Source organism: Archocentrus centrarchus, chromosome 18, assembly GCF_007364275.1.
Source record: "Archocentrus centrarchus isolate MPI-CPG fArcCen1 chromosome 18, fArcCen1, whole genome shotgun sequence".
Taxonomy (NCBI): Eukaryota; Metazoa; Chordata; class Actinopteri; order Cichliformes; family Cichlidae; genus Archocentrus; species Archocentrus centrarchus.
This window is the reverse complement of record NC_044363.1, coordinates 15,607,006-15,619,022: the sequence shown is the minus strand read 5'-3', so window position 1 is coordinate 15,619,022 and position 12,017 is coordinate 15,607,006. Positions and strand designations below refer to the sequence as shown.

General features: G+C 38.5%; 1 protein-coding gene across 1 annotated transcript; it reads right to left on the bottom strand.

The window, feature by feature from the left end:
- Positions 1 to 2,257: 2,257 nt before the first annotated feature.
- Positions 2,258 to 6,800, bottom strand: LOC115797138 (zinc-binding protein A33-like). The gene is made up of 9 exons (XM_030753624.1): positions 6,574 to 6,800; positions 6,111 to 6,486; positions 5,898 to 5,993; positions 4,845 to 5,078; positions 4,559 to 4,706; positions 4,267 to 4,293; positions 3,871 to 3,935; positions 3,336 to 3,458; positions 2,258 to 2,858 (listed from the first exon to the last, which is right to left on the bottom strand). The coding sequence occupies exons 1-9, from the start codon at positions 6,798 to 6,800 to the stop codon at positions 2,475 to 2,477; spliced, it is 1,680 nt and encodes a 559-aa protein (XP_030609484.1). The 3' UTR covers positions 2,258 to 2,474.
- Between the last annotated feature and the right edge of the window lie 5,217 nt (positions 6,801 to 12,017).

Below are 12,017 nucleotides of genomic sequence, written 5' to 3'. Positions count from 1 at the left end.
ATTTTTTTACTTTACTGAGCAGATATTACTAACTCCATATGTTACTTTAATGCTGCTTTGTAAACTGGACACTGTTCCTTTGCCATTTGAGAAGCATGACTGAGCATTTTCGACGCAGAGAGAAATGAGCAGCGTGGCGCATTTCAGAAAATGGTGGCACAATTCAGCCCCACACATTAAACACACTGTCAGGTAGAACATTATGATCCACAGCATCAAAGATAGTCCACTGTAATATACATTTCAATACTCCAAACGTTTACTCAAAGTAAGCAATGCGCAGCATTTCCAGCTCCGTTACTCATGTGCACATGTGAGCTCAAAGTTCAGTCCACCGGTGTTAGCGCAGAGCGACAAGAAGAAGTCGTTCAAAACTCACCATCCATGATGAAAAGAAATGCAGCAGCAGATTAATCAGTTTGATGGCAGTTTTTGTTTTTTTTTTTGTCGTCCTTCGATTCTCTGCAGCTCGTTGTGCTCTGCTCTTTGTGCGATCTGCGTCACAACTTGTTTGACGACGGTTTCGTTTCAGTTTCGTTTGACTGCACAAGGAGCAGCATTTCTTTTTAAAACAAAAAAAGAACAAATTTTCAAAGATTGATATATTTATGTTTATGTTCATCTCTGTACTGCAGCTCCACAAGAATCCACTGGAATAACAGGTTTCATACTAAAAAGACTTTAAACTCATATTTGGGAGTATTATTGCATTTGAAACGTATGGAGGCTTTGTGGTTTTGGGGGCTTCAGTGTTTTTCTGTCCAACGACGTTTTTGAGAAAATGTTTATTATTATTATTTTATTATTATATTTCCTGAAAGCAGGTACTGCTGCGGCCCCTGGTCTGGTTTCAGGGTTTTGAGTTTATGACCAATACTTAGATTTTAAAATAAAATTAAGCGACCTCTAGCGGTCGTACACGGAAGGGTGTGTGAGTAACAGGTTCGGCTTTCTCTGGGAAATTCCGAAGAAATACGTAAATATGGATTTTCTATGGCAACTAAATGACATTAGATGGTTCTTATATAACACTTTTTTTTGTACTTGAGCACTCAAAGCACTTTATTCAACCTTCCTCAGTCACAGCTGTCCCATCTGCTGACGTACAGCTACATTGGGCACTGATATGACCAACATGACACGCAAAGCCACGTATAGGGGAGGGGGGGGTCGTTTTGGAAACGCGCATGTGGGTCGTTTTGGAACAAATGACTAATTGTCTTGCGGATTAGTGGACAACCTGTTGCGGATTGTGCTGTTTAGTGTTTATGGAATTTATTATTTGGCGACCTGTCCAAGTTGTATTCTTCCTCTCACCCTATGACAGCAGGGATAGGCTCCAGCCCCCCTGCGACCCTGAAAAGGATACGTGGAAGAGAATGGATGGATGGATATTTCACATACGGCTGTAATCTGGACTCTGTGTTGAGATTTAAAAAGAAAATGGAGCCAAACCACTGCATGCTAAGTTCAAAGAACACAGAAAAATTTCAGGAATTCAGTTCAGGCACATTTATGTCAGCTTGGATATGACACATTAATCAAAGAATAAAGGCATTTAAATGCATTTCTACAATGATGAAGAAACAAGGTGACATATATATACTGTACATGTCTTACATTTGCTTTTAGTGTTTTCCTTAAGATATTCACAATATGTGCTCATGTAACGTTACTACTACTGATCTGATCTATGAGCTACAGACAGCGTATAAACAGGCACGCAAGAGGAATGTAACTATGTGAGGTGCAACAGATCTCAAACAAGATCAAACAAAATGCAGTGCTTTTATTTCCCATCTATGGCATGAAGAGAAAGTAATGTGTATGTTACAGAATTATCTTTTAGCTGTGTGTGTGTGTGTGTGTGTGTGTGTGTGTGTGTGTGTGTGTGTGGTGTGTGTTTAAACTTTGTTTTATAAATGATTAATGGAATAAATGATTTTTGTGAATAACTCCGGTCTCAGTGCTTGTTATACTACACACATAAGCAGAGTGGTGCACAGTATTCAGCTTATCAGCAAAGAGCACAGACTCACATTTATCATCATACAGCATCCACATTTCTCCTACTTTAGTGCACGCACAAGCCGAACGGATAAAACAGCAAGCATTTTTTTTTCTCTTTGTATAAAAGTATTTAAGAGGAACAGTTGGCTAATAAAGTAAATTAGGCTAATGGTTATAGCTTTTCACTGGAATAAATACATAATAATTTCCCTGTGCATAGACCTTCCATGAGGTGAACTTAGGCCTGATGGACTGGCAGAAACCCTGATCCTGGTACTACCACCTGATCTGTATCTGGATAACATGTGGGAGTTTTGCTCTACACTTTGGATACAAATATTTCCTGTATTCTGCTCCAAGTGCTTTCTGTTTGCATTCACAGATTACAGCATCATCCTTACCCAGATAAATACTGTAATTTGGTTACTCTTGAGACGTTAAAGAGGATGATCAGAGTCTCTTGTTTAAATTACTTCAGGATCTACACTGACAGCATCCTCGACTGGACAGATAACCAGTGGGGCTGTGTTCAGCCCGTTGTCATGAAGACAGGGGTTAAAGTACGGATACAGCGGCTCTGTGAAAGTGAGCCCACTGTAAGTATAAACATGAGTCTTTGCCTCCGTGTTGTAAGACACCACCCCTTCTTCACAGTCCAGGAATATACCAACTTTCTGAGGAATTTCATTCAGGTGAAGGGTGATGGAGGGCCCAGTGCAGGCACACAGACTGCCGCCTTTGCGTCGACATATCGCCCAGTAACCGTTGTCGGGACAAACTGTGATGGCCCCCTTCCTGTTGATGGACTCCCGGGCCACACCAAGATCCCAATCTCTTTTATTCCCAACCTGAAACACAAGAATGCATCACAAAGAAGAAAAGGAGTGAGAAAAAGATCACACTTAATCAACAAGTAAAAAATGTTTAGGCTTGCATTGTTTAATTATAAGCTAACCAGGCTCAGAAACCTTTGATAATGGGCTGGTACTGTCATTTATTTTCTCTGGTCCTCATGTGACACCAAGCACAACAGACAGAAAAGAAGAGGTGAGCATCATAGAGCCACCAGGGGGTGCAAAGAGTTATTTTCCTGCGTATTTAGGTCACAACATTACACAGTACTGAGTCACAGAGAAGGCTTGTGTATAATTTTCTTTTGTGTATTTTAGGCTAAGTCTTGTGCTGTGTTTGCTCAGTCAGATGGCTTCAAAATTGTCAGCAGGTTTTTGGCTTTAACATAAGTTATGTCCACATTTTCCCACAATGACCACAACTACAAATTATTTTACAAGTCAGCATTTTTTGTAATTGTCCTTTAATCCTACCTGAACTACCCAGTAATGTTTCCCAGATGTGAAGCTTTGTTTCCCCAGGACGGCGACGCAGGAGTCGAACCTGCGGGGGTTGTCGGGCAGCAAGTTCCTGAAATTCAAGGAGCTCAGGCTCACCTGTGGATCACCACGATCATATTCAGTCACAACAACTAACTGATTCCATAATTATCATTACTTTACATCTTCCTGAGCTCAGGGTCACTAGTTTCCACAAACCCTGAAATATGCTCAGTTGTCTTTTCGGTTCTGTACATCACAGTTTATTTTCTTGGTGAAATTGCACCAAATTTCAGGTGTTTACACGGTAATATTGCAGCGCTTACCTGCAGGTGAGCATTGCTAACTAAGCGAGTGATTGCACAATTATACAAACAGCTGCATGTTTATTTATCCAAGCCTCATCAGCACTTTGTTGGATCCTTTTTGCAGCAGGATTTGGCTGCATTTAGCACTGAGCTTTTGTTGACATGTTGGCTCTGCAAAGGAGTTCTAGTCAGGAATCATACAGCTGCAAATTACGGCATACCGTTTTACTGTCCGGGGACAGGACGAGCCAGCCAGCAGCAGTAGCAGGATCCAGAGTCACATCCACTGGAGACAGAAACAGAAGAAAAGCATGAAAGATTTGATAATTTTGGATTTATTTATAGTTTTCAAAATTACAGAAACAATGCAGCAAGAAAGTGTTACTCTGAAACTACTGAATACAGATTTTTATTTAAGTTGCCAATTTTGAGTGACTTGTTTGGCTACAGAACATCTGGATTCTGCATCACATACACATGTACGTGTTTGGAGAGGCTTAAAGATTATTTATATGCAATGTGAAGAAGCAGTTTGTTTTTAGTACATATTTTATTGGATATGTTAGTGACAAACTGTTCATTCTCATGTAATCCACATATTATATCCATGCACGTACCTGCATATTTGTTCGCCCTGCTTACTTCTGCAAAGGAACAGAACAGAAACTGTGTGTTACTTTAGTTTCATTAAACAGTATGTAATATCATAGAACTTGGCAAAATATTCTTATTTTGGTGAATGTTGTAAGGTTTAATTTAGTGTACCACTAAAGGTAATTCTGTGCAGAATCAAAGCATAAAATATGATATAATACAGACAAAAGGCAACAGGTTTATGATAAAACTAGAGAACCCAGACACGCAAAGACTAAAATCTTTGTCACTGATATTAATGTAACGATTACAGACCTTCTGCCGACATTTCCTTCTCAAGTTCATGGCAGATGTCGGCCAGTTTGGAGAAGGTTTTCCTCACAGTCATTATGTAGTTTTCTGACTGGACTTTGACATCAGACCAGTGCTTGATAGACGCTGGGGCGCTCAGATGTGAAGAGCTCTAAAACAGCACCAGTGACAGATATGAGTACAAATAAACAGGCAGACAATCAGCAGTCTGCATAATGACATATCAAAATTTTAAATGCTTTAACCTGCTTGGTTGAGCTGAATATTAAAGTGAAATATTCATTCTGACCTGCAGGAGGAGAAATGGGTTCTCAGTGTGCTCCAGGTGCTCCAGCTCGCTGCTTCTGTTCTCCAGTTCATTGACCTCCTGGTTGATCTCCTTGAGAAGCTCCTCCGCTTTCCTCTCAGCTGCCTCGTGCTTCCGTTCGATCTCCTCGATGAGCAAAGCCTGGTTTTCCTCAATTACGCTTATCATCTTCGTGGCAGCCTGAACACTTGTCTGTATATCTTTTTCTTTATTTCTCTGCAGATGTGCATAAAATATTTAAAAAATATGACTTTTGCAGATCGGTACCCCTTATGTAATGAAACAAAATGCAAAATGAAACAGTTTTGTAACTGATAATTGTTACAAAGAATATGTCTGCTTATAATCAAAATCACAGGTTCATGCAGTCTGTTTTCTCTATTAATATCATAGTGTATCCCACTCACCAGAATGGAGACAGCATTGCTTTAGAAAAGTGTCAAACTAGAGAGTAAGGACATTAAAGAAAAAGACTTTTCTGAGAAGAAGCTCAAGTGGAGGATTTTTAGCTTTTATGTACTATTTGTTTTATTCACTTTTATTGTTATTTCCATAATTATTCTGTCATTTAATCTGAGTCTTTTGTGCACTAGGTTACTCTGTACTTACAGTTTGCATGTGCACTGTAGCAGTATAAACTGTATATAAAAGATCCAGGCCTGAAAACTGAAGCTAATGTGGAAGTGCCTTTAGCCTGCATCCCCCCCCCCCAAAAAGGCCTGCAGGTGGAGACTCCTCCATATTTTATTTCCAGTCTACATGAAGCATTTTTTTCCTGGGAACACTGTTGCTTTTTATGGAAGCTTGGTTCTGCCACTAAAAAGAAGAAAAAAATCACCATCCATAACTCAAAATTTCAAGAAAAAACAACTCAAAATTTCGAGCTGTGGATGGTGATTCTCTCTCTTTTTTTTTTTTTTTTTTAAAAAGCTTGCATAGCTTTTCTTCTGATGTGAGCTGTTGCAAATGATTTAATTGAAGTTTTGTGAGTTGAGTAAAGGTGATATTAAAAAAATATTAAATGACAAAATGTACTTTGCTCAGCTCCACTGACTCGTTGATTTCTTCAGCCTTTTTTAATCTGCTCTGCATCATGTGTTGATAGTGCTCTTGAGTCTTCTTCACCTTCGTCTGTAAAGGTTGAAGTTGAAATCATTTATTTTACATGTCAGATCATCTTTAAGTTCTTTACAAGAGAATCTATAAATGTTCTTATATTTAACTGTTTGTGTTTGATAAAATAAAGACCTTGATCCTATTGATCTCCTTCTCCACTGGCACGAGCTCATGATGTTTGTGATCCTTCTCTATGCAAGTCATGCAAACAGGCATGTGGTCTTTCTTGCAGAACTTCTCCAGGACCTTGTTGTGATGTCTGCAGAGGGGACTCTTGCTGAAGGTTGCTGGATCAGTCAGCCTGTGCTTCACCATCACTGGATCCCTTAGATGAGGTGCCAGATGATTTTCACAGTACGACGCCTGGCAGACGTGGCAGAACTTGACAGCTGCTAATTTGTTTTCCTGGCAGATGTCACAAGGAACAGGCTCAGGCTTGGAGGACTGTCTTTTAATGTGGTGTCTCTTTGCTGGAACTGGTCTGTGTGCCTGTCTTTCCTTCACAGATCTTTGAAATTATAATGTCCATCTGATTAATTCCATTCACATTAAAACGTTCAAATAAAACACTATAATACTGTTAAAATCAACCAACCTTTGAAAATTTTCAGTGATTTCTCTTAAGCCCACATTGATCCTGAGTTCGGGGCGTTTTTTGAAGTTTTCTTTGCACAGCGGACAATCTGACCTATGCACCACATCCCAGTAGTGTTTGATGCATTCCAGGCAGAAATTGTGTCCACATGGAATAGACACAGGGTTTTTGAAGCTCTCCAGACAGATGCTGCACTGAAATTGCACCTCAGACAATAAGGAGGCCATGTTTCTGACAAAGAAATTTTGTTACCTACAGTTGCTGGAATATTATGTACATTGTGGGGTGTAACATGGATTTCAACTCATCAATTCAGATTTTAAGCTTACATTTTAAAGTACATGTAAAAATGCAGACTACTCAGAAATTTACTGTGCAGACAGTTCAACCAATCAATAAGTTTCTAAAGGGTCACTGATTTTAAATGCTTGACCCATCTAGACAGCAAACTAAAAGGACTAAAGATTACTTTTATAATTAAACATGTAATCAAAGTCATTTGTCCACTGTACCTTTTTCAGTTAGATTCACAACTCAGGCCAGAGAAAGTATTTATTTTAGATGCTTCTTGGAAGTAGATACACAGATAGAAAAAGGAAAACTTCTGTATATAACTATACCAGTGTTAACATATGCAAAATCAAAAACCATATCAAATTCTGAGAAAATTCAAAGTTTCTCCTTTCATCTGATGATCTACTTTATAATCAGACGTATCAGTGAGGAAATACTGTTTATTTTAAGCTAGATTAACTTATTTATCAGAAGTATTGAGAGCGTCAAAGAGACAAAGCAGTGAATTGGAACGATTCCAATGAAAACTACATAAACTCTTCCGAGTTCCTTCTTGCGATTTCATGACTGTTTTTTATGTTTGAGTATTTAACTTGCAAACTTGTGAGTTTTGTCTTGTATATCTGCTCCTCAGGCATTTATCACCGCATTTTATTTGATCAGTTTGCCCTTCATTGAGTCCTCTCTAACACTCAAAGCATTAAGGTGCACAAATATCACGAAAGGGTTTCATTTGTTCTTATTCAAATGTTGATGCCTCAAATTTTCATGAAATATTATTCATTAAATATTATTCTATGCCTTCTACCTACATTTTACATGCCACCTCAAAGATACCCACTTTCACTATTTTAACTCTGTGCCTCTTTTTGTTTTTAATTGCTGACTCTATTTGTGACAAAAGTCAGTTTATCTGAAAGAAAAAGCATCATATATTCTCATCTGCTACACTAATTTAATTAGTATAAATAATGCCTTACTTGTTTGGGTTGGTTGACAGAAAGCCCTTGATAGATGTGATAAACGCACTATGAATGTCCACAAAAACATGCTGCTCTCTCTAAAAAAAATCAAACAGATCAAAGTTCCTCCCACAGTGGAATTTCCCAAACAGTTATACCAGTTATTCTTGTTCTCCTTCTTAAAGCTTCCCAGTTCTTACTCTACATTTTAACTGGTATTCACTGTTTCAAATTCTTCTTTCTGCAGTTATCAAATACAATATGTTCTTATGATAATCCCAAATAAAGTTAGAACACAGGTACAAAAACAACAACATGCTATTTCTTGCTTATTTGGTGCAGAAACTCTGTGACTTCCCATTTCTTTCCTTGGAAATCTGTTTCTGTCTACGAAAGAAACAAAACAGAAAAAACTAAAAATATTTATTTCTGGACCACATTTCAAAACTTCCTTAATAAAAGTTTTCACAAAAGCAGCAAATAAAAAAAAATATAAGGCCTAAATTCAGGAGGTTAAAAGCGATATAAAAATTGTATTAGCGTATAAAGATCAATACAGTGCAGGAACAGGTAAATAAATTCTTAATAATATGGTATAAGATGAAACTCAAAGGAGATCACAGGCAGAAGTGCTCAATTAACTTTCTCAAGGGGCCATGAGAAACGGGGACTGATGTGGAGGGGCCCTTTGGGAAAATTAATTAGGCACCCCTGCCAGAACCTTGGGCCTCTGATTACAAACACTTAGTCACCTTTAGCCTTTAACCGTTCTCCCAGAACAGACCAAAGACTTCTTGCCTGAGCACACACACCCAATTATCCAGACAAACACAGCTAGCAGACTATCTCTATGACACCATCCTCTGTTTAAGCTGAAACTATCTCTAGTTTATGCAGAAGAAGAGACAAAACTAGTATGAATTTTAAATAAGTGATCCTTTTCTTATTTATCTTTGATGGAGATGCATCAAAGTGTGCATCTGCATCTGTTTCTGTTAGAAGTATCACTGTTGCTACTCTGCTCTGTTTTGTTTCACTGGTCCACCCGTGCAGTACATCATACCCCCCCTCAGCCATCACGGGGACATGCCTGGTTTAACCTTTTACCTGAATGCCACAGCAAACTTGTGTGCTTCACACTTCCAATCCCTGTGTTTATGTATAGCTGTCTTTCTTGCTTGCTCTCTGCAGGGTTGTTGCTCATACACTCACATGTGTTAACTTAACAAGTTCTCATAAGATTACATTTTGAACTAGGACTGTGCAAGTCTTTATTTCAATTACAATGCTGGCTTCCAGTGATTATTTAAATAATTTCTGTGCCCCGTTTTATTTTGCAATAATGTTCTCATGTTGCCTTTCAGCATACCACGTTTTACTTTTGGCCCTCTACAAAAGTCCAAAGTCACTCTCTTGATTAAGTAGAAATTGTTTGATTAAGAAGAAAAATTTTGTCTTTTTAAAAATTTAATCAACCCACTATTCAACCAGTCGTGAGCAATCGTGTTAAATAATTGGGATGATGAGAGTCAAACCTTAATACAGATTTGCATGTGTTTGGTTTAATGTAGCTGAAAGCTTATGTGTGCCATAAATCAACGCATACCAATCTGTATTTAAGGTTTGTCTCTCATCATCCACTGTAGCACAAACTGGGTGTCATCAGGACGCTACAACACAGAGTGGACACCAGACGCAGCAGCCAAAGAAGCAAAAGAAAATTGTATCAAAAAGGTACCGAGTAAATGCAGTTACCTCAGCTTGGTACTGGCCAAAGCTAGGAAGGCTCCTAAAGAATGCTCCAGGCAATCCAGGAGAGAAGAACAAAAACTGCTGCCAAAGCAAAAGCCATTGGTGATATCTTATGTGTCAGAAATATCAGAAAAGCTGAGACGCATTTTTATACAACAGCATGTCTCTGTGGCTTTCAAACACCAAATATTGGTCCACCCCAAGGATCAGGTCCCGCAGTACAAACAAAGCAGTGTAGTGTACACTGTTAAGTGCTAAGATTTATGGGGAATAGGTTAGAGATCCCTCTGTCATGCTGGCTGATTTCAAATACCAGCTTGCTGCTAGTAATATTACACCTAAATCAATCAATCATTTATCAGATCATCAAGAACTTCAATGAGAGTGGTTCAATTGTTGTATTCCAGCCTGTTCAGGGATTAATTCTGGTGTTGGAGTTGTGGGCATTATTCCCCTGACAGATTCATTGTGATTATTTTTTATCATGACCATTTGAGTGTTTTTATGTCTTTTTGCTGTTTTTAGTGTGTGTGTCTGTGTGTGTGTGTGTGTGTGTATGCCTAATACAGTAGGCATCCCAGGTTTTTTTCTTTTTTTTTTAGCTAAATGGAGTATTTTATTGGTGTAGCTGTGGTGTTGTGTGTTTTGTTTGTTTCCTTCCCCTCTTGTCAGGGCCCCTGGCTGCCAGTAAGTCCATCCCAGCCTTTTGTTTTTTTAATTATTTTAAGTTCCTCAACTGGTGCGCAATTAGTGCCACAGCCCAGACACCTTATGTTTTTATGTTTAGATTTTTAAATAGTATTGTTTTAATAAAGTATCCTCTTTTTAACAATTGACCCATCTCTTGCCCTGGTGTATTTATTCGAACCTGTGTAGTTTCCGATGCTAATTTTGAATCCATTTCTTTATAAATTTAATATTTTCTCAGGATGAAATTCCCCCAGGTGGCAGCGAATATTCAGAGAAACCTTGACCGCATTGTCACACAGGCAAGTGTGAATGTGTCTGTGCATGCAGTGAGGTAGAGACTTTTGAAAGATGGCCAGGTGTCAAAAAATGCAGCAAAGAAGCCACTTTTCTCCTGGCAAAACATCAAGGACAGACATATTCTGCAAAAAGTATAGGGACTGTACTATTGGGATATGTTCCCCTGATCCCCAACAAAACTACAATGAACAGTGGAAGTGTGATAAATCATCTTTTAAACATTTTCTCATGTAGCTGGTATGCCCGTGTTTTTAGCCTTGCTAATTGCACACTTAAAACTGAGCAAAGTTCCTGATGACAAATATATAAAATGTATTTAGCTGGGATATACTTAAATGTGCAGTCTGCACTTATAATGTGTTTAACAAGGATTCAGTAACTTCATGTTGTAATTATGTCAGTGTGATTGTGTACAAGAAGAAATAATTCAATTATAATTACTGTAAGTGGTGAGAAAGACCACAGAAAAAAATGGAAACCCAGAATGGACAAAAAAAAAAAAAAATATTGGAAGCAGAAAAACAAAACATAATTTGTAAGTGAGGCAGGCAGAGTGTGGACCCAAAATGCAGGGCTCAGAGTCAGACATGAACTTGAAGCACAACTTTTATTGCTGGCGAGAAGCAGGAAATAAATAAAACATACAGAGCATAGTTACTCAGACAAACTGGAACCAGAGCAGGAAAACTTACTACCATGAGGGACGACACAGCAATGAACTAAGGAGGGGCGCCTGGGTGGCTTAGTGGTGAAGCTGGCAACCACATACATATGCCCAGTGGCTCCTGGGTCCTTCCATTTCTTGTCTCTCTCCACTGCTGATAAAAAAGCTGCTGTGGCTGGAACCAGAGCAGGAAAACTTACTACCATGAGGGACGACACAAAAATGCAAAAAAAAACCCCCCAATGAACTAAGGAAAACTGAGGGCTTAAATACATACAGGGTGATTAAGGAAACAGTACACAAATGGGGGGAACAGGTGAACTAAATCAAACTAAGCAAAACTGAACATAATGCACAAAAGACCAGACTGACAAAACAGGAAGTGACTAGACATGACAAACACAGACTTGACAATTAGACTAGACATGGACTCAGGGAAAGCAACAAACTGTAACCAAGAACAGAACTTCTGAGCCTATAACAAAAACCTGACCAGGAATTAAAGGTACAAAAACTCAATATTGCAAAACATACAAACTAAGAATCAAAAGCTGAAACAGGCAACAAAGGGAATAACAATATCAGGATCTCAACAAACCCAAAAAACACAAGACTGGGTAAAAGGACCAGGAAGATGACAAAAGGTCATTTCACATGTTTAAAACATGTGTCAAAAAAAAAGTGTCAAATTACTTTCATTATTAAACATCTTTCTGTGTATTTGTCCTAAAATGAGCAACTTTGGACTGTATGGATAAAAGACACTACAGAGAATGTTTGAAAAT

Bases quoted from the DNA above. Each gene is read 5' to 3' on its own strand.
- LOC115797138 (XM_030753624.1), bottom strand. From the start codon at position 6,800: ATGGCCTCCTTATTGTCTGAGGTGCAATTTCAGTGCAGCATCTGTCTG. The intron at 5,994-6,110 runs GTCTTTATTTTA...CAACCTTTACAG, and splicing joins AGGAGATCAATAGGATCAAG to ACGAAGGTGAAGAAGACTCA. The intron at 3,936-4,266 runs GTACGTGCATGG...TTCTGTCTCCAG, and splicing joins CAGGGCGAACAAATATGCAG to TGGATGTGACTCTGGATCCT.